General features: G+C 40.0%; 3 protein-coding genes and 1 pseudogene across 4 annotated transcripts; 1 reads left to right on the top strand and 3 right to left on the bottom strand.

Moving 5' to 3' along the window:
• The first annotated feature begins 2,342 nt into the window (after window positions 1–2,342).
• On the top strand, window positions 2,343–6,572 carry LOC124633196 (signal recognition particle subunit SRP68). Of its 2 annotated transcripts, XM_047168348.1 has the most exons (6): window positions 2,343–2,573; window positions 3,203–3,324; window positions 3,833–4,060; window positions 4,429–4,617; window positions 5,203–5,333; window positions 5,440–6,572. In XM_047168348.1, exons 1-6 carry the CDS (start codon window positions 2,474–2,476, stop codon window positions 6,467–6,469), a joined length of 1,800 nt encoding a protein of 599 aa, XP_047024304.1. In that variant the 5' UTR covers window positions 2,343–2,473; the 3' UTR covers window positions 6,470–6,572. The 2 variants fall into 2 exon arrangements, with proteins under 2 accessions (XP_047024304.1, XP_047024305.1); XM_047168349.1 differs by lacking the exons at window positions 2,343–2,573; window positions 3,203–3,324 and adding an exon at window positions 3,374–3,459 and having other exon boundaries at window positions 3,772–4,060.
• Window positions 6,573–6,577: 5 nt separating this feature from the next.
• On the bottom strand, window positions 6,578–10,077 carry LOC124633106 (lactase-phlorizin hydrolase-like). Its single transcript, XM_047168202.1, has 7 exons — window positions 10,022–10,077; window positions 9,817–9,935; window positions 8,951–9,728; window positions 7,944–8,055; window positions 7,426–7,605; window positions 6,961–7,199; window positions 6,578–6,795 (listed from the first exon to the last, which is right to left on the bottom strand). Exons 1-7 carry the CDS (start codon window positions 10,045–10,047, stop codon window positions 6,636–6,638), a joined length of 1,614 nt encoding a protein of 537 aa, XP_047024158.1. The 5' UTR covers window positions 10,048–10,077; the 3' UTR covers window positions 6,578–6,635.
• A 984-nt stretch (window positions 10,078–11,061) lies between these two features.
• Window positions 11,062–16,080, bottom strand: LOC124633490 (annotated as a pseudogene).
• Window positions 16,081–17,240: 1,160 nt separating this feature from the next.
• Window positions 17,241–27,124, bottom strand: LOC124633167 (E3 ubiquitin-protein ligase ZNF598). Its single transcript, XM_047168302.1, has 10 exons — window positions 27,012–27,124; window positions 26,742–26,925; window positions 25,039–25,290; window positions 23,923–24,008; window positions 21,972–22,210; window positions 21,133–21,247; window positions 20,475–20,641; window positions 19,957–20,079; window positions 19,238–19,434; window positions 17,241–18,985 (listed from the first exon to the last, which is right to left on the bottom strand). Exons 2-10 carry the CDS (start codon window positions 26,907–26,909, stop codon window positions 17,900–17,902), a joined length of 2,433 nt encoding a protein of 810 aa, XP_047024258.1. The 5' UTR covers window positions 26,910–26,925; window positions 27,012–27,124; the 3' UTR covers window positions 17,241–17,899.
• Window positions 27,125–27,220: the final 96 nt, after the last annotated feature.

The following is a 27,220-nucleotide window of genomic DNA, read 5'->3' as shown; positions in this document are numbered from 1 at the left end:
TTGTCAGTTAAAAAACCTAAAAATGTTCATTTCTGAACATGGAACGTGGTCACATTCCTCTAAATGCAGAATGTTGTAGAATAAATCATAATAATTAATCGTGATTTAATGTTATTACTAAACTTATAAACTTATTATAGGTATATAACTCCGCGTCGCTTGACCTTTGTTTTAAAATTTTTCATCATCCTCCTGCCCCTATCCTAACTTTACTTGGGGTCGACGCAGCATGTTTTCTCCTTCCATACTTTTCTATCTGCCGTCATCTCCCAAGTAGTGATGGATAATATATCGTATAGCAAAATATAGCACCGTGCTTTTTAAACATAGCATATAGCAAATGCTATCGTGGCTCACACTTGTTGCTACTTGCTAAGTTGCTAACTTGCTAATAAAAATATCACACGCGTTCTGTCTCTGTCCGTCGCGCGTCGCAACTCGCATCATGCATGAATCGCAATCGCAGCCATAGCAGACTAGCAGAGTAGCAGACACGGCGCGGCGGTGGGCGGGGCGGCCAGTCGTCGTCGCATGCTTGCGTTTGCTATCGGTCGCTCGCGCTAAATAGTTGATTTTTGTACATACAATCAATGAACTTTTAAATACGCTTTTCATAACATACCCAGTTTATTTCATAAAAACACTTACGTCTGAAATGTATATTTACAAATTATTAATTTATAGCGTAAAATCAATTATAGACAGTCCTAAGCCTGAAAACTACTGAAAAGTATGAAGGAAAGTTCATTGGATTTTTACTGTTCCGTTTTATCGTAAGAATTCATAAACGCGATGTAATATTCTTAATTTCTTGTATAGCAACTTAGCAAGTAACTACAGCAAACAGTCACTACGCTTGCTTTATTCGCACCGACTTAGTGAACCTACTCATAAAATAGCATGCTATAAATATAGCAAGTAAAATAGCATGATAAAAATTTATAGCATTTCGCATATAGCAAGTTATTGCCGCATAGCAACTTTGAACACCACTACTCCCAAGATCAGTGCCGGCTTTAACTCTACTAGCGCCCTGGGCGAGATTTCTACGGCGCCCCCAACTGCAATTCAAGCCCATTCGAAAAACAGAGACATATGTAGTTACCGATTGCGCGAGCGAAGCGAGCGCGAATTTTTTTTTATAGTTAACAAGTCAAAGCAAAAATTACCTAAAATGTAGCACAATCTACATAAGTTATTGCTGGTTGGTGAATGCAAAATCACGGGAACACAGGTTCTGATTGCGCGAGCGAAGCGAGCGCGAAATTTTTTGTTATATTTTAGAACTCAAAACAAAAATGACTTAAAATGTAGCCCAAACGTAGATAACTCTTTGTTGGTGTTGGCGCCTATGAATTAAAATTTTGGGACTTAAAGTAGTACCATAAATATAAACTAGAAGTTACTTTCTTATTAATAAAAGGACTTAAAAACGACGCTACCTTTTTGCTATGGTAGACAAAAAAATGTTGAAAAATAAAAATAACTATAAAGTGAAGCAAGCCCGAAAAAGCTTTTTTGAGATTTGGATCACTAAAAGTCCTTAACATATATAATAAAAGGCGACTGTGAAGTGAAGAAGTCGCGAGCGAAGGGAGCGCGAATTTTATTGAGTATTGGGACATTAAATTAAAAGTAGCTATATGTGAAAAAAAATGTAAGTGTAAAGTAAAGAAACCGCGAGCGAAGCGAGCGCGAACATTTTTGAGACATAAAAGTAGTGTATCTAACGCGCCCGGCATTGTATGACAATACATTAATTTAATAGAAATTTCTTGGTCCAGGAGCGTACCGCGGCGCCCCTGAGCCCGCGGCGCCTGGGTTATTCGCATACCCTGCACCATAGGTTAAGGCGGCCCTGATGCTATCCACACATTTGGATACAGTTCTTGTAAGCTGCGATCTTTGATGAAATTTAAAACAAAAATAGGAGTAAAATTCTGATTAAGGATTGGTTGGGGGCGCCTGCGGCGCCCCCTATTGTCCGGCGCCTTGAGCCGTCGCCCAACCGCGCCCTACCCTAAAGCCGCTACTGCCCAAGATATTGGATTACATTTTTTATTTAAAGTAAAACTTATGTATGCATAACATAAGATTGTAACCAGATGACGACCTATACCCTCGGAGGCCTAACTAAGGCATCTTAGGCAACCTAGGTTACCGCAGAACACAGGGAACGCAGAACCCGCACTAATACATATAAATAAATAAATTCAAATTATATAAAATACCTTCGGCAATCACTAAGATAATTTTATTTCTCACCCATTACGAAGTAGAATAATTTTCCTGAAGATGTGAGTGAGACTGAAATATGTTAAAAATGTAGAAAAAATTTACTGGGAACACTGAAACATGTGTCGTGTTGTCTGATAGCTGTCTTGAGTTGTCAGGTGTTTATTTGAAATAAAATCTCTATGAAATATTAATCTAATTCCAATTAAAACCTTATAAAAAATCGTAGCAAGTCACAATGGTGGTGTTGGAAGGCGATTCCGGGGATGCGAAACCTATTTCCGCTGAAGAAAATGATAAAGAAGAAGTCAAGTCGCCGAGGCTTTTAACTTTAGAAAGTATCCTTTGCAATTTTCGATATACATTTTTACTGTGACTTAAAATGAATTACATGCCTATACCTTACAATAATACACTAGTGTTCTACTTGTGATGAGCTGCCGTATGGTATGTTTTAACTCGTTATCTCGTGTCATACATATCACCTTCTTTCACTTAAGTCTAGGTAGGGGTACTGGTATCATATCCAACAGGTACGAATAGATTGTATAATAAATACTATGAAAATGTTCATTTTCAATTCATCTTCACCATCATTTATTATTTTATTACACAGTGTTGTATTTTAAATGTAATCATTGTTGTATATTGGGCTTTAGTTTCAGCCTAAACTGACAAGTCATAGTAGATGAATTCTAGTATTAGAAGTTTTGATGTTCAGAAAGATTTCTCTTCCTTTGCTATTCTTTATTATTATTTAAACTTACTTCTATTATATAGGGCTTTTTTGGTTCTAACCCTATAGGCTCCAATGCAACATAATTTTTACTATAAGGAAACTAGACTATCTCCAGGTGACATAGACTTAATTTAATCTAGTTAGGTGAAGAATTTCTTTCAGAACACGGGTACAACTGTAGGAATCATTCTAGTCTCTTATACGAATAATCCTTAACTAGTGTATCAGTTTTCCGCATCACGAAGGATGCTCAGCAACAGCATGGCCTGCGCCACGGTGACTACCAGCGCTACCGAGGATATTGTTCAAGGCGCATCAGGAGGCTGCGTAAAGTGCTCAAAATACCCCAGGTTAGTTTTTTCAAATTCTGTTCAAGAACTGGGATTGCATAAGATGATTGACATTTTTGATTTTCAGAAGGGATTGTGTTTGTTCCTTACAAATAATGTCAATTGTAATAGCTTTAGTATACTTCTACTCTCATTATCATATTTACGCTCATTATCATATTTTCGCTTTGTGGGTTTTAGAAGACTTTCACAAAGCAGCCCGGAGCCTGGAAGTTGGTGATTGATACACCCGTGCATCGGAGAGCACGTAAATGTCGGTCCTGCGCCTGATCTCTCTCCGGTCGTGTCGGATTACCGTCCCATCGGGCTATGAGAGTTAAGGAATAGTGAGTGCACCTGTGTCTGCGCAAATGCTCGTGCACTATAATATGTCCTGCGTAGTTGGCTAATCTCCTTACGTGAGAACAGCCGTCGTAGCCGATAATCGGCTAGGAAGACATCATCATCATCATATTTAAATCAAATCAAGATACAATATTTCCTCTTATACTCCACCACGTATTTCCAGGGTGACCGCCGTCACTACCGCCGACGTGACGTCACCACCGTCCACCTGACTGCCACGACGGCAGAGAGCCGCTTGCTCTGCGTGCCACTACTCCAAGCAGAGAGAGCGTGGGCCTACGCTATGCAGTTACGCCAAGAAGCGAACACTGAGCCCAGGAAGAAGTTCCATCTCGTGTCCCGGTTGAAGAAGGCGTTTGCTCATGCTCAGACGCTACTGCAGTTATGCGAGGTAGTACTGATACTATTGAAAATTTAACTCCCTTTATTATTATTTTTTTACTGCTGACACAAAAGTTATAAGTTTGACCGTTGTAAGTCCATCAGTTCATAAGCTTGTCCGTCTCTCTGTCTGTGGCATGGCACTGCACGGCAGCTTTTAAACAGCTGAACCGATTTGGATGCGGGTTTCTTAGATGAAAGCTAATGCACTAGTCCTAGTGGCAGTTCTTGGATATGGGTCAACAAAGTCGGTTCAGGCGTTCTACAGTTATTACTATTTGTAATTGCTACAACAGCCCACACAACATTAAGCGGCACTATATAAATGACACTCATCGGATTCGACTGTCATTTAAAATTGAACTCTGTCTTTTCCAGCAAAGTGGTGTCTGCGACGCTCGCACGCAGCTGGAGGCGGGCGCGTACGCGGCGTGGCTGGGCGGCGCCCTACTAGTGGAGCTACAGCAGTGGCGTGCGGCTGCCGAGAGCCTGCACCGCGCACAGCTCGTGCTGGAGAAACTCTGTGCCGCCCTGCCCGAGGATGAGAGGACTGTGTTTAAGCAGAAGGTTTGTCTTACACATTGAAAAATAATATATACCCATCATCATCTTCCCAGCCTTTTCCCAACTATGTCAGGGTCGGCTTCCAGTCTAACCTGATGTAGCTGAGTACCAGTGTTTTAAAAGGAGCAACTGCCGTATCTGACCTCCTCAACCCAGTTATCCAGGCAACCCCCATAGCCCTTGGTAAGAAAGTATACACATAAAACTTTTTAAAAATATATACACATAAAAATAATAATATATAACTCTTTGGAACCGTACAACTAGTTTAACGTTTCGTAAGAGCTTTTATAGGCCTATTTGAATTTAAAAAAATACTTTGACTTAGATATACCTAGAAATAGATAGCCCCCCAAATTTGCATATGCTGTAGATATAAGATGTGTTCCATAGTGGTAATGTAGTCTACATCTAACTTCTGATATTCAATTTCTTCACCCTGTACTCATAGCTATAGTTTTTGCAAACAGAATGGCAACCACACCTCCGCCGCCTGATATTACGTAAAGATACTACTGGCGTTTAGTACCGTGACGACACAAAGTTTGGCGAGATCTATACCAATAACATATATTTTAATCCCTTCAGGTAGAAGAACTGAAGCCCAGTCTCCGCTACTGCGCGTACAACATCGGCGACGAGTCGGCGGCCGGCGACCTCGTGGCGATGCGCGGACAGGGGCTCATTGAGAACCTCGATACTCTCATGGCGCAAGCTAAGTAAGTCTTATTTCATTTAGAAAATTTTGCGATCGTTTCAGACATAGCTTTCTATATGCCTTTTTCCATAAACTATTTTATATAATGTGTCTTCGCACTATTACAGGGAGTCTCGCTCTGGCGTGATGCATGAGATAGAATGGCGCGGTCGACGAGTCACTGTGAGACCGGAAAAAGTGCGTCTATTCCTTATCGCATTGCAAGATCTAGACAAGTCCGTCGCCAGCGCAGAGACCGTACAAGCCAAGATTGATATCCTCGAAAACATCCTCATGGATTGCAAGGACGCTATTTCAGCTATTAAGGACGAAATCAAAAGTGACCCCAAGCTTAAATCGGCTTCCGAAACGCAGATGTCTGGCATCAACTACTTGCTTTCTTATTTGATGTACTTGCGTCTGATGCGTACTATTGAGAGGAACAACTTGCTCGTACAACAGGCGGAGGAAGCTCGTAAGAACAACATACAGATTGACGGCAAGAAGGTCCGTCCTCAAGACCTCACTCGGCTCTATGAGATCATCTTGCAGAACTTCACTGAATTGCAACAGTTGCCCGGATTTGAAACTGATGCGGCATACCAGCAGGAAATAGAGACCTTGACGAAGGCATACCGTGCGTTCCGTTGCTACTACATCGCTCAAGTGTTGACTGGGCTACGTCGCTTCCGAGAGGCACTCGCCATGTTGGAACGTTGCAGCAACTACTCCGCCGAGTCGCTGGCCAGCAAGCTCAGCGACAAACAACTCGTGGACAAGTTGCAAATATTGAAGAAGGACATAGAGAGCTGCAAATTCGAAGTCCATGCTGACTCCGTTCTTGAGGACGATGAAGAAGACGAAGACACGAAGTATACATCAAGTGGTAGGTCTTACAAGGACAAGAAACCTCTCGTTGATCGCTTGGACGAGTACAGGGAGGATACTCAGGTTCTCACTAAGAACCCCAACATCTACAAAATGCCGCCGCCGATGGAAGCCATTCCCTGCAAGCCGCTATTCTTCGACCTCGCTTGCAACTTCGTGGAGTTCCCGAACTTGGACGATAAGACCGGCGCGGCGGACAGTAAGAAGCAAGGTGCAGGCCTTACTGGACTAGTCAAAGGTTTCTTGGGATGGGGCAAAAGTGACAAGTAGATATATACATCCATTCATACATATTTATACAGGTTCATTGGTTTTATTATGTACCAGGATTTGTTTTTAAAGGTTCAAATTATATACATCTATATAAATAAAAGGTCGTTTTCATTTATTACAATTGGTTATTTACTTCCAATAACAATCAGCTCAGTCTTAGTTGTCAATGTCCCGCGTCGATAGACATGACATAGCTCTCTGGTTGGTAATCGTAGACAATTTCTCGCGTCTTAATAATCTGTTTATAGATGAAAGCTGATTTCCTCGGAATGCGTGTAAGTTCAGGATCAGCAAAGTTTATTTCGTAAAATCCGAAACTTTTCCTAAAAACATAAAATATATAATTTATAAATATAAATTACAAAAGAAATGAGAAATTTTAGGCTAATCTGTTGGTCCTGATAAAAGAATCCATAAACTTGTCAATGGTACAATTAAATTAGAGGGAAATAAACCGGTAACAGGAGACATAATATTAGCACTCTTACGTGTAACCAGCCAGCCACTCGAAGTTGTCCATGAGACTCCAGGCGTAGTAGCCCCTAACGTCGATGCCCTCGTCCAGAGCGTCGAGCACGTCTTCCAGCGCGTCTCTGTAGTAGTCGACGCGCTCGTCATCCTCAATACCCTCGCGGGTTGACCAGCCGTTCTCGGTCACGTAGATAGGTATATCACCGTACCTTTTCTGTATTTCATTCAGTGCAATGTACAGGCTTTTAGGCATTTGCTAGAAACAAAAAAGATCTATCAATATCTCACCACGATATAGCGCTCTTTTGAGCTACAAGTTCTATGAGATCTTTCGGAAATCCTCAGTCTTTCGAAAACATTGGATCATTGTACATCGCCCACTGAAAGTAATAAATCTATTATAGTAGCATCTATAAGCAAGCTTTCGTGGAATATCTAAGGTCCTTCAATTGAGGGCGTTAAATGAATTGCTTGTATCATACCTGGAACTGGTTGAATAACTCTACAGCATGAAGAACTTCTTCAGAATCAACAATAGGCTGTGCAGCACCCAGGGTCGGACTGGGCCGGAAGGGCCCGGGTGGCTGATCACAATCCCGGGGCCCGAGACTAGACCATGGTGATGGGATACTATCGAAAAATACTGAGATAAACAAACTATAAAAAATTTATTACTATACTAAAATACAATACAATAGTAAGGAGGTATTTACTTAGAACAAATTATATAAAGCTAGCCAATCAACATTTTTTTTAAAAGAGGAGAACTTTCAGCTAAGCAGTTAATGACTCGATCGTAAAAGCTGTTGTTTTCGTCATCCTTGATTAGATCCGATTCTGTATTTAATATAATCAACGAATCCAACAGTTCTTGCCCCAGTAAAGAACGAAGTCTCGTTTTAATGCGCTTCAATGCTGAAAATCGTCTCTCACAAGTCACTTGCGTGAATGAAATTGTGAGAATTACACAATATGCACATGGTATGCAACTTTGACAGACGTCCAAACCACTTCTGGAAAAACACATGGCGTCCTTTGCTGCCTGGTCTAAGTCTAAAACATCTTCGTCGTTTTCTTCGTCGCTTTGTGAATCTGAATCTTGCTTATGCTGCCTAGGAGAAACGTGCTCATCCCAAAGAGTTTTAGACAGTTCACTAAACTTATTTGCAAAAGATTCCAGTTCTTTTGACAGCAACTCTCGATCGACATTTGTAATTGATGCGATAGACTTGTAATGTAATTGAACTAGAGTATCGGCGGTAAGGGCAATACAAACCGACTAAACAATGAAATGCGATTCAAGGAGCAGCGAACGCACGCGTCGGGGATTCCCCAAACCACAGACTCTTTACTTGCGTAATGCGTTCCGTTTCATCAAAATTATGAGATGAGAGTGAATAAATACGTTACGTTTCTTAATTGTTATTTATAAATGTTGCAGTTCCGAATTCATCGAGTTTTTAACCTCTATAGCCCTAGTGTATGCTTGGCGCCCTGCTAGCTAGATCTAGAAAACCGCGTAAATTGCGAATTTTACGCGTTTTTGCCGCGACCTTACAACAGCAAAAATGTCTCAGTCCTTCGAAATCATGACCGATTCCTGTAGGGTTTCTTGCTTTAGTTTATTTTATAAACGGCGGAATAAACACTATTATTATTGATAATAATAATAACCACTATAATACTTACACAAAAGAAAGCGAAATAAAACTCCCATAATTTTCCGGCAATTTTAGCCCATTGAAATGTTACCTACAATTTAAGGACAGAGTATTGCATTTATTACAGGATGAAATTTTATTTTTGGGACATGGGGGGTCAATAGAAGCTTAATCTCAAGTTTGTGGGGTCGCCACCCAGGTCCCCCGGCCGCCATCTTGAAAAAAGGGGTGAAAACACTTTTTTCGCGATATCTCGTAAACTATGCATCTTACAAAAAATTCGTCAAGTCATAATTTGTAGCAAATTGTTTTGTCTTTCAATTTTTTTGTAAGACGCATAGTTTACGAGACATGCACGCGGGCAACCGTAGCACAGGGGGCACGCTGCGCGGCCCCCCCCCCCCCCTGTGCTGAGGTTGCCGCATGCCTCTCAACCCAGGCCTGTGGGGGGGCCCGTGCAGGCTGGGGCCCGGCTGGCAAATGCCACCTCGACTGTATGGCCAGTCCGACGCTGGCAGCACCTACAGCTATAGCGAAGCCACACGATCCTCCCCGTACAGGCTTGAACTCATCATTATACACGTGGTACGCCTTAGCGTGAGCGAGAATAAGATTTTTCGCACAAATGAATTCCCCAACATCTGTAATGTTTAACATCAGCGCCTTCGTTACGGAACCGTAACCGTCATGACAAACTTGCGCCGCCTCGTTGAATGTGATAAAAGTCTTAACTCTATCGCCAAAGTTGTCGAACACGACTCGGGCGTAGTCTGCGAACCAGTCCACGATGAGAGGGTTGAGGAAGCCGCCCATGTCTTGCAGCTTCTGCGGCAAGTCCCAGTGGTAGAGCGTGATCATCGGCTGAATGTTGTACTTGAGCACTTCGTCGATGACGTTGTTGTAGTAGGCGATGCCGGCCTCGCTGACGCGGTCCGCCAGGCCGTTGGGCAGGATGCGCGACCACACCACCGAGAAGCGGTACGAGTCGATGCCCAGCTCCCTCATCATCTCCACGTCGCGCTTGTACTTGTGGTACGAGTCGCACGCTGTGTCACCATTGCTTTGGTCTGAAATGGCTCCCGGATTGTTGTGGGTTAAGTAGTCCCAGATACTCTCACTTTTGTCTAGAAATATTTCGAGGTTTGATTAGGTACTAAGAGGAATACCAAGTGCAGTCATCAAAATTATCAATTCTATCACAAGAAGACATACCATCTGCGTCCCATGCTCCCTCGATTTGATGAGCTGCGGTGCTGGTGCCGAAGATGAAGTGTTTCGGGAATCGTCTGCTGCGCTTCACCTCGACTGCACATGTTACTGCTACCATAGAACTGTAATATACAATTTACATATTTTTTAAAATGTTACTACCGCATGGTAGCTTGCGGGCCAGTAAGACAATCTCGTAAGTGCTTACCACAATAATAACACCGGTATCTTCATGGCGTTGTATTACACTAATACATTCAAGACTCAATATTGCATTTATAAGCTGAAATTCTTATCGATCATCTTTTAATCTAATTCAGATAAGAAAGTTGGAATCTGTTTCATCTTCCTGCAGTGACTCATAATAGAGGTACTTTAAACTATTGATATTTTATTTTTGTGTGTTGAATTATAGAGTCTTCTAATAAATGAATCAGTGAATTATCTTGGTTTGTTGATGAATCACTGAATGAAAATGGAAGTATATGTACTTTTTTCAAAGTATCAGATTACTTGATCTGAGATATTAGCATACTTCAGCGGGGCCCAGTAGGTAGGGCCAAGGCCTGCCGGGGCTGCGGGATTATTCGAAAGAGTTACAGCGGCTCTGGTACATAAAAGGCCTACGTCAGAACACGACGGTTTTTAGTCAGTAAGAGTCTGACTGACACTCCCTCACCGCTGCTAATCCACATCGGATCGGACGATTTTTGACATCGTTAAAAAAAAGAGCATATCTATTTCGTGACTTATTTCTTCTGTTTTTATAAATGTAATTCAAAGTCTACTTATATCACTTTTCTACTGGTACTCTCTTAGATACACTCCCTAGACTCCCATTTAAACTCCTGTATGTACTTCATTATATAGCTACTCCCTTCCCTAAGGTACCCCTACGTACATTGTTCTCCCTCGTACCTTTGTAGTAACTTTATATTTAATGAATGCGAATTTTCAGCCATCCGGGATGCGGTCAGAACCTTAATTGAGGGCCGCCCTTTCTGCGGGTTGTTCGAAAGAGATACCGCGGCCCTGGTACATAAAAGGCCTATGACGGAACACGACGGTTTTTAGTCAGTAAGAGTCTCACACTCCCTCACCGCTACTAACCCACAGCGGGAGGGGTCATTTGACGATTTTTGACGTCGTTAAAAAAAAAAAAGGGCCGCCCTTTCTTTAAGATAATAACCTGTAATATGATGGATAGCTATAAAAACTTAAAATCAAATGAAAATGAAACACTTAAAAAATCATTCAGTCAGTTTATATTTTCCTTCTTCATACAATAAAATCCTAATGTCCCGGGTCGATTGTCATGACATAGCTCTCTGGCTCGTAATCATGGTCGATCATTCGCGTCTTCATAATCTGTTTATAGATGAAGGCTGATTTCCTCGGGGTGCGAGTACGTGCGGGATCTTCGAAGTCAACTTCGTATAAGCCGAAACGTTCCCTGTAATAAAAAAGTTATGTTAACAGAATAATCATCATCTCCCAAGCCTTTTTCCAACTATGTATGTTGAGGTCGGCTTCCAGTCTAACCGGATGCAGCTGAGTAGATACCAGTGCTTTACAAGAAGCGACTGCCAATCTGACCTCCTCAACCCAGTTACTCGGGCAACCCGATACTCCTTTGTTAGACTGGTTAAACAGTAAACTTGGTTAAACAGAATAATCATCCAATTGAATAATAAGGGGTGGCTGATGTCCGTGAGGCGTATGGGCTACATGCGCGCTCGGAAGTTAGTGGCGAACCGGCCGTTCAGTTTAACCAGAACTTTACTATTGTTTAACTTTACTTTGCTGTGACGATTTGTATAATTTAAGACAGCGGCTGCGCGGCCCTTCGAGAATAATTGGAAGGCTCCCTAATTGTTGTTACAAAGGCTGATTATTGGGATTGCCGTTTTACACTTCGCGGCCAAATTCAAGGCAATTGTACAACATTATATTTTCGTCAATGGCGAACATCCAGATACGTACGTGTAACCAGCCAGCCACTCGAAGTTATCCATGAGACTCCAGGCGTAGTAGCCCCTAACGTCGATGCCCTCGTCCAGAGCGTCGAGCACGTCTTCCAGCGCGTCTCTGTAGTAGTCGACGCGCTCGTCATCCTCGATACCCTCGCGGGTCGACCAGCCATTCTCGGTCACGTAGATCGGGTAATCGGAATATCTCTCGTTTATTTGTCTGAGTGCGTGGTACAGACTGTTGGGCATTTTCTAGGGACAAGAAAAAACTTTGATTAAGTTTGTTGGAAGCACCATTCAAGAAAGTATGGCAATCTTTACCAAGACCTAATAAAATGTGGCAACACAGATCTGGAATCTAGGATCTCATACCAATCAGGCTCTAACCTGCTAACATTTTATCGTGATACCGAAAACATTGCAGATTCATGCTAACAAGATAAACAACCCCGGGATGTAGATTACAAATAATATTCAGCTCACCAGTACATAATAGATATATTGTTGTGATATAACAAATATTTCCGATGTACGTACCTTATCTTACGTAATACAAAATAAATTTCAGATAAATTGACGGCTGTATTACCTAAATAGGAGTCGAGGTCTAAATTCGTAGTAGGGAAGTAGTTAACTCATTTCCAGTAACCGAAAATTGAAAAGATTGAAGAATAAATTTTTGTCAAGAAAACTTTTTAAACACTTGTTTTGAAAATGTCATGAAGAAGAATTTATAGTTTTCTTTTTTCTCATTTTTAAACCCAACTGTAGCAACTTTTCCTAGTTAGATAAATAAAACAGCTGCTATAATGATAGGAAGGTATAATAAAAATATAAAGATATTAGATCAAGCGAAATACAGTGGGTTCTTTAATATTCACTAAGACCAATACGTGAAAAGTCCAACAATCACTACCACTGCCCTGATAGATCGGCGAATGCGTGAAGTCCGGTACCGGAGCGGTGAACCCCGATTCGGGGTGAAAACAATACACTAAATTGTTATAAACTTTAACAACCGCGCAAGCACTAGATATATATATGTATATATTTCGATGGATAATACTATAAAATAATTCTATATTGAATAATCTTGACTCAATATAATAAACGTAGGTAGAAGAAAATATTTAGGTAACGCGGCACGTCCGACCTTCAGCGTCATCCAGTTAGCTCTGCACAATTAAAATTCCTACGCGCGCGCCGCCTATCGATCCCTCCATGCGATCGCGTCGCGAACTGCTAAACATAGAGGAACTGCAGCATATTTGGAATACTGCAGGTAACTTGGAATACTTCGATATCTAAATATATATAAACGCCATCTGAGTTTTTATGCCGTAAACATAACGTCAAACGATACACAAAGCCATACAGCATTAAAAACAGGACGCTATCTTGACATTTCGGCTACCAGCCCCCAGCGAACGAGAAGCCTGATTTGAAAACTTTTTCGGTAAGAATGCAATCAGTGGTAATCATTTGCTGTAATACTCTAAATCTTTATTGTAATTATTTTAATTGCGGAGTGACCTTGTTAGTTTAAGATATTACTATGATTTTGTGAATATTTCTAGAATTAAAAATTTGACATGCAACTTTAAGTTAAGTTGGCGTGTTGTTAATTTGGAATACCGTGTTTTTTTTGCTTTTCAGTTTTTTGGGAGTCGGTTTTATTTTTTTGTAAAAGTTTCTTTTTTTGTAAAGAGCCAATGACTATAAAACATTTAGAATTCTATTAGTTTCTAAGAAAAAGTGTTAGCAATTTTCAAAGAAAAAAAAAATGAATATAATTTGGAATACTATATTCCAAATTATCTGCACCCTAAGTCAAATCACGTTTTTGGAGTATTTTTAGTTTGATAGGCATTTTGATAATATATCTGGTATTTTTTATATTTGATTGTTCTCATTATTAAAGTTTAATATTTTGACAATAATTTAATGTATTTTTTATTGAGCTATCCCGTTTCTCCTTCAATTTATTTTCAAAAAACAAACTGGTATTCCAAATATGCTTCACTTCCTCTACTGTGCCTCCCGAGTTTGCTTATGAATTAATATTTAATTAGTTTTAGTTCATATTAATATTTTTAATTTGTACAATAATGTAAATAGTAACTAGCGTTAGCTTTAGGAATTAAGTACTTATTTATTTTAGTATTATTTTGAAGTTTGTTTCGAACCTGAAGCGAAGAAATCGTTACACAACCTTACTTAAATCACACATGTTGTCGTAATAGAACTAGGTACTTACTTTCAGCCAAGGAGAGGCACCCTGAAGCCAGTCATCTAAGGCGACCTGCCCAACTTCTATATCATCCATGGACGAGGGCACGGCATGCTGAGACGTGTACAATGAGCCTGATGTCAAGGCTCCCGAGTAATGGTTCACGCCGAAGAAGTCGCTCGTACCACGCACATAAGCCTTCTCCTCCTCCGTAAAGTCGGGCAAACGAGATCTGGGGTAGCCCTGCGCGGCGCTCTTTTTAGCTGCAAGCTCTGTTAGCTCTTTCGGAAATCCGCCATCTTTTGAGAATATGGGATCGGTGTATAATGCCCACTGAAAACACAACATGTTGGTCTCGAATTAGGTAATGTTATCATGATGAACATGCAAATTTTACTAGCCTTATAAATCAAGATCTCCTTTATCTAAGGCTAACGCTGCCTTTATTTATGTAGACATAAAGGACCTCAAGTAGGTATTCCCTTGATATATCACATACCTGAAACTGTATGAATAATTCCACGGCATGGCGATCTTCATCAGAATCCGTGAGAGGTAGTGAAGCACCGGCAGCGATGGTGTAGCCACACTGTCCTCCTTGTTTGTGCCTGAACTCATTATTATAAATATGGTACGCCTTCGCATGGGCGAGAACCAAATTCTTGGCGCAAATATATTCACCAATTCCCGTTAAATTTAACAGGGGGGCCTTCGTCACAGAACCATAGCCTTCGTAACAAACTTGCGCCGCCTCGTTGAATGTGATAAAAGTCTTGACTCTATCGCCGAAGTTGTCGAACACGACTCGGGCGTAGTCTGCGAACCAGTCCACGATGAGAGGGTTGAGGAAGCCGCCCATGTCTTGCAGCTTCTGCGGCAAGTCCCAGTGGTAGAGCGTGATCATCGGCTGAATGTTGTACTTGAGCACTTCGTCGATGACGTTGTTGTAGTAGGCGATGCCGGCCTCGCTGAGGCGGTCCGCCAGGCCGTTGGGCAGGATGCGCGACCACGCCACCGAGAAGCGGTACGAGTCGATGCCCAGCTCCCTCATCATCTCCACGTCGCGCTTGTAGTTATTAAAAGAATCGCACGCTACATCGCCACTGCTTCGGTCATCGATTGCACCCGGATTGGTGAGTCAAATAGTCCCAGATATTCTCGCTTTTATCTAAAATTAATTTTGCGATTACATCTCAAATAAAGCATACACTATTAGCATAGACTAATATCTATTAGTATATCATCCCTTTGAAGTCATACCATCTGAATTCCATGCTCCCTCGATTTGATAAGCTGCAGTGCTGGTGCCGAAGATGAAGTTTTTGGGAAATGTTCGGCTGTGCTTCACTGCAGCACTTGTCAGTGCTAGTGTACAGCTACAGAAGACACATAAAATATATTTAATTTATAAAGGTAGATTTTGTACATCGGGAACCAAAATCAAGTAGATTTTTTGCTGCAAATTGCGTGATCAATTTGAATGAATCCAATGACTCCAACTATCTCTACGACATTAACCGTTGCCACGAAAGCCAAAGTGGTCGAAAAGAAGCTAAAGGCGAGCGATGCCTAGGGGGCCAATGGCGTCAAAACAAGCATACCGATACCAAATATAAGTATTCAAAAGTAAATACCAGGAAGAACTTACCACAAAAATAGCAAAGGCAGCTTCATGGCGTAAGTACTTGTACTGGTAGACCACACACAGAGTTTAATTTATATAGGAAAATATCACTTATCCATTATCTCTATTCGGAGTTCCGTAGAGAACGAGATCTTCTGCTTGAGTTATAGGGACTTTCGACTCTAAAAATGTAATGAAGAATGGGTTCCCATACGTAGTAATCATGTGTATGGTTCATGGTCGACCATAATGATTATATAAAGTGTTTAATGAATCCTGAGTTCACAAACATAGTAATTATGAGTCATGGTCGACCATAATATTTCAATCCATCCGTGATTGTACCTACAAAGGTGTTCGATTGAACGAGAAGCCAACGAGGGACGAAGGACCTTATAGTAATACATACTTACACGATATGTACTAATAAACGCATGATCAATAAAAAATACTTATAATAAGAAAAAAAGGTCAAGCGATTTAATAATTATTGGAGATTATGAGCAAGGTTTTTAAGTTACATGATCACTTTTCCTTTCATACATATTTTTAGAGCGCAGGGGCCCGATTCTCCTAAGTGAATACTGTCAAAATCGAATCGCAATATGATCGCAATAGCAGTTTTAACCATATCGGGCATTCTGCTACTAATAAAAGACCAATCGTATTCGATTGACATTTGATTGGTGTGCGATTGGTCTGCTATTTTGGTAATTTTGGTCTGTACGGTAGTTTGCTGTACAATCATTTTGCAGTCGTAAATCATTTGCAGACAAAATGATTCATTATTGAATGACAGAAAAGGATAAAAACGTTTATTTCAAAGAAAAAATAGCGGAATGCCACATACGCTTCAATCGTAATCGAGTCGGGATCGGATCTCAGTCGAATCGAGTCGAACGTGAATCGTATGTTGCTTAAGTAAAATTAGGAGAATCGGGCCCCTGGTTTTCGCGGTCATTTTGTACGTATTTGGGACTAGAATCGAACCCTGAATACCCTCTTTCAATATGGTCCTTATTCGGGGTCTAATGGTCAAGCAATTTATTGTATTTTCCCTCCTGTTTACGAGACCAGATAGGCCATGTAATTCTAAGGCCTGATTGGAAGGCGACCTAAGCATGACGAGGGAAAAACTAAACAGAAGATGATTTGTACTACGGAACCTCTAACTTCGGTAGGCCGACATACATTTGGATACTTATTTTATCTTATTTCTCATGTTGTGACAACACTTGAAAATGTCCACCAGTTTATCTTTCAGTACCTAGTTTTTTATCTGTAGGTATTAGGTATTTTATGGGTATTTTCTATTGAACTTGACTTGCGCCCAGAGACACGAATTTGTTCTCATTTATCTATTGAAGAGGTTACCTCAGATAGCAGGGGCACGTGCCACATATTTAAAATTGGGAAGGTGTAAACTAGTCTTTCAAACAAAATACTTCACTCGAACATATATTATTATGTATAAGAGTATGTACATTTATCGTTATAAAAATTTTACGCATTGTATCTATACAATGTACATAAATGTATTACATACACTAATGTATTTAGAGAGATGGACTGTTACTTTAGAGTTATAATTTAGCACGAAAGGTTATAATAAAACCACTAACAGTATATTCAACAAAAATATTTTACACAAAACTAAAGAAATCGTTCTGCTTTAGAAGTACAAAAATATAATAAACTTTGAAACAATATATTTTACATCATAACATTTACATTATACAAAATCACAAGTCGTGTAGTAATTGCGCTACAGTGGATTTAATATGTTGACATTATAATGCACAGCGGGACTGTGGGGGCTAGCGAAACGAATAGCGGTCAGACCCGGCGCCAACAGAGCGCCGCGTCCCGTCCTACTGCAAGGAACAATAATCTATTAAATAACTATGTATATACAAAACGTTAGTATACAGCCACCGAGTAAGCTGTTCATCACAGCGTTAATAGTTTCGAGAGTTAAGTATAAGGTATTTCAAATGGCGCTTCGACACTACTTGATGAACACAATGTCGAACACAGTAATGTTGGATTTTTAAATTATAAAACTTCTTTCAATTGTGGATAAAATTCCCATGATTGAAGTTCCCATATCTGGCAGTGGTGGTCCATATAACTTTAGTACCTATGCTGTCTACTGAACAACTTACTCTGTGGCTCTGTACAATAAATCCGTATGTCAACATGGACACTCACGTATAGTCGCATAACATTACCCGAAAACAAACTATTGGCTACGGTCGGTCCCTAGCGCGGCGCGAGTGGCGGCCAGTGCGCGGCGTCGTGCGCGGCGGCGTCAGCGGGCGCGAGCAGCTGTCCGCACGTGCCGCACACCGCCAGCCCCGCCGCGCCGCGCTCGCGCACCAGCTCCTGCTGCTTGCCGATGTCGGGCAGCAGCGCCACCAGCTCGCAGAACACGCCCTCCCACGCGCCGCCCAGCGCCGCGCCGCAGTGCGACACGAACTGCTCCGCGCTGATCCCGCCGTCGCGAAACGCTCGCGACGCCACTTTAAAATCCTCCACGGCCGCGTCACTGCCTAGGGCCACAGAAAACTTTTTCACTAACGCGCGGTTCCTGTGCTCGAAGTTCGGCGGCGGGATGTACGTGTGCAGCGGAGCGGAGAACGTCTGCCCCGCCGAGTTCGTGAACGTCATGCCGTCGCACGAGGGTCGAGCCTTGAACCCCGGCGGCACACTGCCGTTCACCATCTTCTTCGTCGGCAAACTGTTGTCACTTCGCGAGTTCAGCGGCGGGTAGTCTTTAGCGGCTAAACTGAAGTCTCCGTTGCCACCGTTCCTGTTTTTCTCGTTGTTGACGGGCGCCGTAGTGTCCACAGTCTTAACCTTTTTGTCCTCTAGAGTTTGATTATTGTTAGTGGCGTTGACTGAAGCGTATGACTCCCTCAATAACTTTTTGTCATTAGTGCCATTCACGTGATACGTGTCTAGCAAGTTTTCTTTTTTACTGTTTTGTTTTTTCTTTTCTTTTTTACTGAGTTTTGTGTTGTCGTTTGTGTTCTGTGTGGGCGGCGGTTGTGGTTGTGGCTGGGGTTGTTGTTTCTTGGACTTGGACTTGGTGAGATTGACGGGCAGTGTCGGGAAGTCGGCGACGGGGTTGAAGGAGGGCTCCCGGGGCTGCGGCGGGGGCTCGGCGCGGACGGGCTTCTGCTTGTCCTTGGGCTTGGAGACGGTGATCCACTGCGGCGGCGCGACGGGCGCGGCGGTGGCGGAGAGCGCGGGGAACGCCTCTGAGCTCAGCGGAGCCTTCTTGTGATGGTTCTGGACGTGGTTACTTTTCAGAGCTTGCATCTCTTGGCTATTGATAAGGGCTACCTGCAATAGATAAAAATCATCATTAATAATTCCAGTCCTATGTTTGCACTGGCAAACTGAATGTGGAAGCAATGTTAGACGTCATTTGTGTCGAAATCATAGTACATACATATTTAGTTGCTGCATTCAAAATGTGTATTCTAGCATTTGTTTTTGTTTTTGGTTCAATTTCAGTAGTGACAAAATATCCAATTATTTATCGTTCTAGAATCTTCAGTACACATCCATATTAGTCACTCATACATTACTTACTTTGGGCGCCTGCACAGTCCCAGCCCCGATACTCGGGTGGTCATCCCTCGCGATCCCCAGCGAAGGGAAGTCGTCATCATTACTGATAGGCGGCGGCTTCTTCTGCGGCACGGAGCGGTGGCCACTGGTCTGGGTGAGTCGGAAGTTGCTGGCGCTAGCCGGCTGGCTGTGCAGCTGGATTGAGACGCTCGGTTTTGCTAGGAAGGTTTTATATGGAACTTTTAGTTTTGATATGCCTAGGTATAAACTCAAGTCAATATTTATGGGAAATGTCAAATTAGAAGCTTGATTAGAAGTGGCATAAATTGTGTCTATGAACAAATTAGTGGATTGTATGGCTTTGTGATCAGTATCCCATTCGGTAGTTAAAGAAATAATGAGAAAAATTACACAATATAATATGTAATGTTTGTGTTACATGTTTGGACGATGTTTCAATATTGATGGAAGTCTCGAGATAATTTATTGACTAAATGATTATATTTTATTATTGTATTTTTACATCATTTGAAGAGATTGATGCCCAATGTGTGTCTATCTATTTGTTACTAGCTGATTCCACGAACTTCGTTTCGATTAAACCTTCCCTGGACCTTTACAAACATTTTAAAACCAAAAAATAAGCTAAATAAATCGGTTCGGTTGGGTATCGGTTTTAGTCAGACTAACGAACAGCAATTATTTTTTATATATATATTAAATTAAGTAAATAAACCCACTATTTCTAACAATAGTAGCGGCGACGGTGGTAGGCTTTGGGGCCGGTTGCGGCGCTCGCGACGGTCCCGCGGACCCGTCCAATGCCGGGAAGTTCTTGTCGTTGCGAGTCAAACCGTCTACACCTGGAAAATATATAGAGAAAATGTGGTATGCATATAGAAAATCGTAATTTTTGGGAAGTTAGTTAAAAGTATCATCTTTCGACGGATTTATTATCTCTTCACATAATAGGTACAACAAATTGAACTGACTGCGTCTGTCTCTCGATCCTTTTCCCAACTATGTTGGGGTCGGCTTCCAGTCTAACCGGATGCAGCTGAGTACCAGTGTTTGACAAGGAGCGACAAATTCAAAAACTACTGCACGGATTTTCATGTATTATTAAGTTTTTACTTATAGAACTATTCCGGAGAAAAATTTTTGTATGCGGCTTGCGGTAATGTAGATAGATAGGTTGTTATGATAAGGTAGCATCAACCTAAATACATACAAGTTGTCAACACGGTAAAGTTCGTACCTTTATAAGCGCGATGCGGTGCCGACAGCACTAGTCCCGGCGCGGCGGGCGCGGCGGACAGTCGCGGGAACTGCTCCACGCTGCCCGTGTCGATGTTAGCCTGCGACATCGTAGGGGGCGTTGGAGTTACCACTGGTTCTTGACGTTCTCTATCTTCTCGCCTGTCCCTGGAAGATAAGAATATAGGTCAAGATTATTATTAGGGTAATATATTTTAAGTTGTAGGTTCCAAAAAACATTTATTTTTCAAAAGGCTTGATTATATTATTTGTTGGAATTGGCAACGTCAGACGCAACATTAGTTATCTCGCATAGCGTAGCATACTACGGACTAAGAAAAGATGAGCGGCGGTGCCATAAAGCAGGTAGGTCAAGCGCCTTCTTCTAGGTCAAATACATTTTTTTTTTATGTCCCAGTCCCCCGAAAAGCCGCATTGTGGCGACGCTACTTACTCAGGAGATTTTGCACTATGACCTTGTAATGTTGGTCTCCAACCACCCTATTATAAAACGTAGTTTTAAGAAGTACCCACTTTCCACTAACTTTTTTCGGGACGGTGCCGTGGTTTAAGCCGTGGTACAAAAGTTGGTACTTTTTTTAAACGATGTTTTATTATAATAAGGTGTTTTATTTAGGTTTAGTATGTCGTGTTGGTACCTGGGCTGTCGCTGCACGACGGGGTGCGGCGTGATGTTGAACTGCAGCTCCAGCGTCCGTGCCTGCCGCGCCGCCCCGCGAGCCATGCCGCGCCCGTGCACCGTCGCCTTGTGCGCTAACACCGGCGATCGTTAGATATGTATGTAACTTTGCATGTACATATTTTTGCTGGTGACTTATTGTACATATTTTTTTTGGTTGAGGACGTTAGTTATATACCTCACATTGCATGTTTTGCTGACCTATTGTACCTAGTACTTGATTGCCGGCGCTGAACGTTGTCCAAAAGAACCGAGCCACAAAATACAAACTGCGCTTAATTTATGGCTCAACGTCAATGTAACCCATTAGGGTTACATTAGTAAAGTTACTTTTTTGCCAAACAATATATTATTTTTATTTTAATTTTGGCTGGCCTGGTACATGTATTGGTCAGTAAGAGTCTGACACTCCCTCATGCTGCACCCACAGAGCGAAAGGAAATTTGATGATGAACCAAAACCCATCATCATCTGCGAATCGATTAGCCCTTTCTCTAGTTTGTTGGGTTTGACTTCCAGTCTAGCAATTGCCTATTTGGCCTCCTGAACCCAGACCCCTAGGTTAAACTGGTTGCCAGACTTTGTGGTCCTAGTAAGTTAGAGGAGAACGTCTTTTCTTCAGTACGAGTGCGTATTTTAGTTTAGCATTTCACCTCTCATTTGATTATTACTGCTAAAGGACTGATCCCCAAAGTATGCTAGATTAAAGTTTTATTCTGCCCCCCACACAAAAGACATAAAATTACATCTCATTTGAGTCCTTATAAACTTTATAAAAAGCAACCTTATCCCACATACCTTTAAGATCAATTTCGCTTCTAAACACAGCAGTCAGATGTTGTCCGGCACACTCCCCCTCCTCGCACAGATAGTGGTCGGTGCGGAAGTGATGAGCGAGAGCCGAGTGCGACGCGTAGTACAGATTGCGTCCATCCGCGTCACATAGATGGCAGTAAAGATGCTCTTTGCGCAAGTGCCGGTATAGCTCGTCAGCGTCCATGAAACGCTCCTCACAGAATTCGCAGAGAGGGTGGCCCCTGTGAATAATAAAGAATTTGTTGATTTCTGACACTTAAGCGAGTATTAGACAGTTAAATAAAACTACTTGTAGGGATTAAATAATGTTGAAACGTCGAGATTAAATAATTTTTATATAAGCGCGATAAAATACGTAAAGGTAGTGTTATTTAAAAAATAAATAATTGTTTAAAAAATTTGGTTATTACGTATTATTTACTAATGTTTTTTCCACATTTAAACACTTTATGTATGCTAAACATCTCTTTATTACTACATGAAAAATAAATACCTAAAAAAAATCACTTTAATATTTATTTTATTCAGTTTACGGCACCATATTCCGATCACATCATTTAACTGAAGTCAAAACAGCTAACCCAGGCATACATAAATGTTTATATTCATATATTCCCGTCGTCAAGCGCTTACTTATCAGTGAATATTTCGTTACAAACGTATTACGAGTAACAGGACTTTGACGCAGCTAGAAAACAAATCCTATAGCCGTATTTCTAGGGTTCCGTACCGTAAGGGTAAAACGGGACCCTATTGTTTTCGATCCTCTGTCCGTCCGTCTGTCACCAGGCTGTATCTCATGAACAGTGATAGTTAGAGAGTTGAAATTTTCACAGATGATGTATTTCTGTTGCTGCTATAACAACAAATACTGAAAACTAGAATAAAATATTTTGGGGGGCCCCCATACAACAAACGTGATTTTTTGTTCATCTTCTAAATGATGGTACGGAACCCTTTGTGTGCGAGTCCGACTCGCACTTGGCCGGTTTTATTTTATCAAGATATTTGTCTGTTTAAAGTATGGCAGGAAAGCAGCGTTATTTTAGAAGAAATAGCTTATTCAATCATTTATTTAAGAACAATCGTGCGTACCTAGCTATTGTTTTGTTTAAGGCCTGTGTCACTAGAATAGAAATGATCTGAACATTTCTTATGAGTTAATAAGGTATTCTATTAGTTTACGCGTATAACTGAATATAGGTCTGAACATTATCTAATTATGTAATCCATTGTAATTAAATTATACATATATTGTAGATGTAACAGACAGGAGATTCAACGTATGATTTAAATTAAAAAGTAATTCAATGGATTTCAAACCAAGGAGTTTACATCTCAATCTACTTACAACTAAGAAGATTTAAAGAAAAATGTGGATAAAATGATGAGTAAATAACATTGTATGACACATATTATGTAATATCAGTGAGAACTAGGAATATACACATTTAGATTAAGTAATAAACATTTTATCATGTATTGTGATGATAACAAAAGATAGCAATTAAATGCATATAACGTATCAGGTATATTTAATTGGTATAGGTATAGTTAAAAATAGCGTATTATCACGACATTATTGCATGAGATTACAAACAGAGAAGATCAGTGCGTTCACCATTATGTTATAGTAAAGGTACGTTTTGGAATCCAGCTATCGACCGCACGTGCCGCAGCTGCACTACTCAATTGTATTTATAAGAACGTGAAGTCACCCTCAGATATGAACCGATTTCATGCAGTCGCTGCTCGTGCAGTGGCAGTCGGCAGCTCGCTTCCGAGATGTACCCTTTTAGTTCGTAGATACTTAAAACAAATGAATCAGCGATTCATAAGAATTTGATAGCTCGTATTTCAGCAGCACCCAGCATACCACTAGGAACATGATAATCTGATCATATCACATTCAACTGTTTGTTCATTTGTTTACCTGTGTGACGTATCATCCACATCCCCTCTCCGTCGATGATGCGCCAATTCCTGGCGAGTATAGCACTTTCTCTCCATAGTAAATATCTGCAAATATAAAAAAATATTTTACAGCAGATTGCATTAATTGATCCTTCTATTGTTTTTAGAGTAGAGACTGAAATCCATACTAATATTATAAAGCTGAAGAGCTTGTTTTCTTAAATACGCTAATATCAGGAACAACTGGTCCGATTCGAAAAATTATTTTAGTGTTGTTAGTTATCGTGGAAGATTATAGGCTACTTTTTACCCAGTTTCGTGCAATTGTTCCCACGGAATGCGGGTGAAACCGGTGGCAGAAGCTAATTTAACATAGACTTTTTTATATTTATATGAAGCTTAAAATGTAATCTTAATTTTTTTTCTTTTTGCAATATTGTAATCTGCAGTTAACGAACCTGTTATCAATTTAAAACCTCATTCATGCAATTAACTGTTGTTTACATAACACATGATAACATTACAACACTCGAGTAAATTATTGTTACAAAAAAATTATAAACAATTTGTGATGAACCATTGTCTAGTAATGTAGGTAATTAGTATGATAAGTTGTATTTAATTGAGTGCACGAAATATTTAAGTGGGCATTCCGTCACTGATGGATGCCTGAATGTAGGTATTAAGACAGTTGATTATGTTATGTAAGTTTATGGCATAACCACAATCAAGTTTGTATAGTACAGTAAACTGCACATTAGTGGTAACTGTCATGAACCTTAAGTCAATAGTAATAAGTACGATGTTCCTATAAAACTATTACCACTGACCTGAAGTTGACTGTACATACATAATATTGCAATGATGATTTATGGATACAGTATATATTTTTCCATCTATTTTATTAATTTTAATACATTAAGAAGGATAATATTTGGTATAAATAATTATTCTAATCTATGTATAATGTCTATGAATAATGTTTTTTGTTTTAAATGGTAACTTTATATGAAAATATTTTGTGGTTTAATTTGTTTTAGTAGACTCAAGTTGTGTTCTTTCTTAGTAGCATTATTATGAAATATTCTTATGAATATCTAAAAAACATGAAAAAATGGAAAAAATAATATCTTACCCTTAAATGCTTAACACAGAGATCACAGAAGTATCTTTCATGGACTTTCCTCATGTGGTCACTGAGCATGGTGAATGTACGAAATGGTGGTATTTTATCACAGATCTTGCAGCGGTTCTCCAGGAGTGCCTCGTAAGCCTGCTTGATCTCCTCGCTGCAGAACCCGATCTTGAACTGTCTCTCAAACAGGCGGTCGGTGAAAACCCTGTTGCGAAGCTCCTTATAAGGTTGGACTGTATCCGTAAATACAACCTGTAAAACATTATGTTTCTGTTCTATTTAAATGTCCATAGAAAATGTTATGGTTTTTAACCCACTTCAAAAAAAGAAGGTTCTCAGTTTGAACGGTATATATGTTTTGATCCAATTTTTATGTGGTTTTCAGCATAGGAGAAGGTTTTAGGTATATAATATAGTATTCAAATCGGTTTTATTCAAATTCACATTTATGTTTTGTAAACAGTTTTTATATTATTCTTTAGTAAGGCATAAAAATTGGTCCATTTCCAAATCTCAGTAGACTTGTTAAATAATGTGCCAAGAATTGTTTCCTGTGTCCACTTTTATGTTAGAAATGCTTACAATTTGAAGATATATAACAAGTCAAATCATGTTAATTAACTAGTGAGTCATTTAGAAACATGCATTATCATCCTGTGCACAGTAATTAATGCAATAATTTAATAAATTATGACACAAGAAATTAAGTCTTCTGAAGTTGTGTTATTAAAATCAAAATAATCCTAAAACTATCACTTGTTTGTATATTTTTAAGTGCTTAAGTACCCCTAAATATTTTGGTTTTGGGCCTGTACATGTCACAAACTTTGGGTACATTTTACGTTATTTCCAGGCAACTAATTACTTAAAAATGGCTAGTCTAATCAATGTAGCTAAAAGATAACAACTATGGTCATAATAGCAAACGTTATTATTAGAAAAAAATTGTTAAGCAATTTGTTTTAAAACTAAAGTTATTTAAATGCAATGTTGGCTTTATTTTAACTGCCTTGTACTTGGGAATCCCCTTGATATAAAGAATAGGGTCAAAATCCTGATATATATACCCAACTGATATTAGTTTAGGCATATTCCTAAAGAACAGTAGAACATTGTTTTAGACTGAAAGATATAATGTTTGATAATATAATATGTTTGATATAATGTTTCCTAGTCAAAATGATTTCAGTTTCCTTTTTTTAATTTTATGCTATTTAAGGATTATAGAAGTCATGAAATAAATTAATTTTAATACAAAATCACTTAAAACATTATGCAAATTATTATACTCAAAGAATTTAGCAAATGGTAATTGAATTGTGTTATTTCTGCATTATTGATCTTTTTATTACAAAAAGACATCAAATCTTCACTAGTGACTTAAAATAGTAGCTTGTTTAAACAGCCAGCATCAATAGAATATTGCAGAGATACAGACACATAGTTTAATTTAATAAGAAAATAATGAAGGAAGTTCTCTTTGCCTTATTACTTTATAGAGATCCGACATGTATTAAAAGTTTATCAAAATATAAATATTATATGAATTGTATATTCAACAAGAGGGATCATTCGCCTATTGTTATTTATAATGTGGAAGATTCGCTGAATTGTGTTTATAATACACATTGTTGCACAATGTTACACTGAACTGGGGGTTGTGAGAAACAACATTCCTAGATGAACATGTTATTGTAACTTACCCTTGAAAGGTCTTGCCGGCAGATAGGGCACTCATTTTGCAGGCAGAGTACCCGCATTCGGGTAGAACACTCGAAACATACGGGATGGTCACATTCGCCAATCGAATAGTATAAAACGTTCTTGAAACACACTACGCAAGTATTCTCGTTTGAATTCGAGTCGGCCATGGTTCCGAGCTGGGTTCTGGAAAATTATGCACAGTACTAATATCTGGACTCGATTTATCGAGATTAAGGGTTAAATTGGAGGAATAAAAATACTGTACGTACGTAAGATTGAGAAAAGGAAGGACGAAAATTTCGTAGTGCTGAAATGACTGACAGATAGATTAAATAGTTGCCATACAAAATATTCAATTTATTTAATTGCTTTAGGCAGTGTACACATTAGATTTTTTATGAATACCAATAGCCTGCTGGTCACCTCTATCTCACTTTACCGTTAAATAAGGAAACCGTAAACTTGTCTATGGAAAGAT

Source organism: Helicoverpa zea, chromosome 9, assembly GCF_022581195.2.
Source record: "Helicoverpa zea isolate HzStark_Cry1AcR chromosome 9, ilHelZeax1.1, whole genome shotgun sequence".
NCBI lineage: Eukaryota > Metazoa > Arthropoda > Insecta > Lepidoptera > Noctuidae > Helicoverpa > Helicoverpa zea.
Note: the sequence above shows the minus strand (reverse complement) of the source record. Positions and strands in the feature narration are given on the sequence as shown.

Excerpts from the sequence above, each read along its gene's own strand:
- LOC124633196 (XM_047168348.1), top strand. The coding sequence starts at position 2,474 with ATGGTGGTGTTGGAAGGCGATTCCGGGGATGCGAAACCTATTTCCGCT. Across the intron at positions 2,574-3,202 it reads GAGGCTTTTAACTTTAGAAA|TTTTCCGCATCACGAAGGAT; the intron begins GTATCCTTTGCA and ends CTAGTGTATCAG. Across the intron at positions 3,325-3,832 it reads AAGTGCTCAAAATACCCCAG|GGTGACCGCCGTCACTACCG; the intron begins GTTAGTTTTTTC and ends ACGTATTTCCAG.
- LOC124633106 (XM_047168202.1), bottom strand. The coding sequence starts at position 10,047 with ATGAAGATACCGGTGTTATTATTGTG. Across the intron at positions 9,729-9,816 it reads GGGAGCATGGGACGCAGATG|ACAAAAGTGAGAGTATCTGG; the intron begins GTATGTCTTCTT and ends AAATATTTCTAG. Across the intron at positions 7,606-7,943 it reads TTTCCAGAAGTGGTTTGGAC|TATAGTTTGTTTATCTCAGT; the intron begins GTCTGTCAAAGT and ends TAATAAATTTTT.
- LOC124633167 (XM_047168302.1), bottom strand. The coding sequence starts at position 26,909 with ATGGCCGACTCGAATTCAAACGAGAATACTTGCGTAGTGTGTTTCAAG. Across the intron at positions 22,211-23,922 it reads GTGGATGATACGTCACACAG|GGGCCACCCTCTCTGCGAAT; the intron begins GTAAACAAATGA and ends TATTATTCACAG. Across the intron at positions 20,080-20,474 it reads ACCGCATCGCGCTTATAAAG|GTGTAGACGGTTTGACTCGC; the intron begins GTACGAACTTTA and ends TATATTTTCCAG.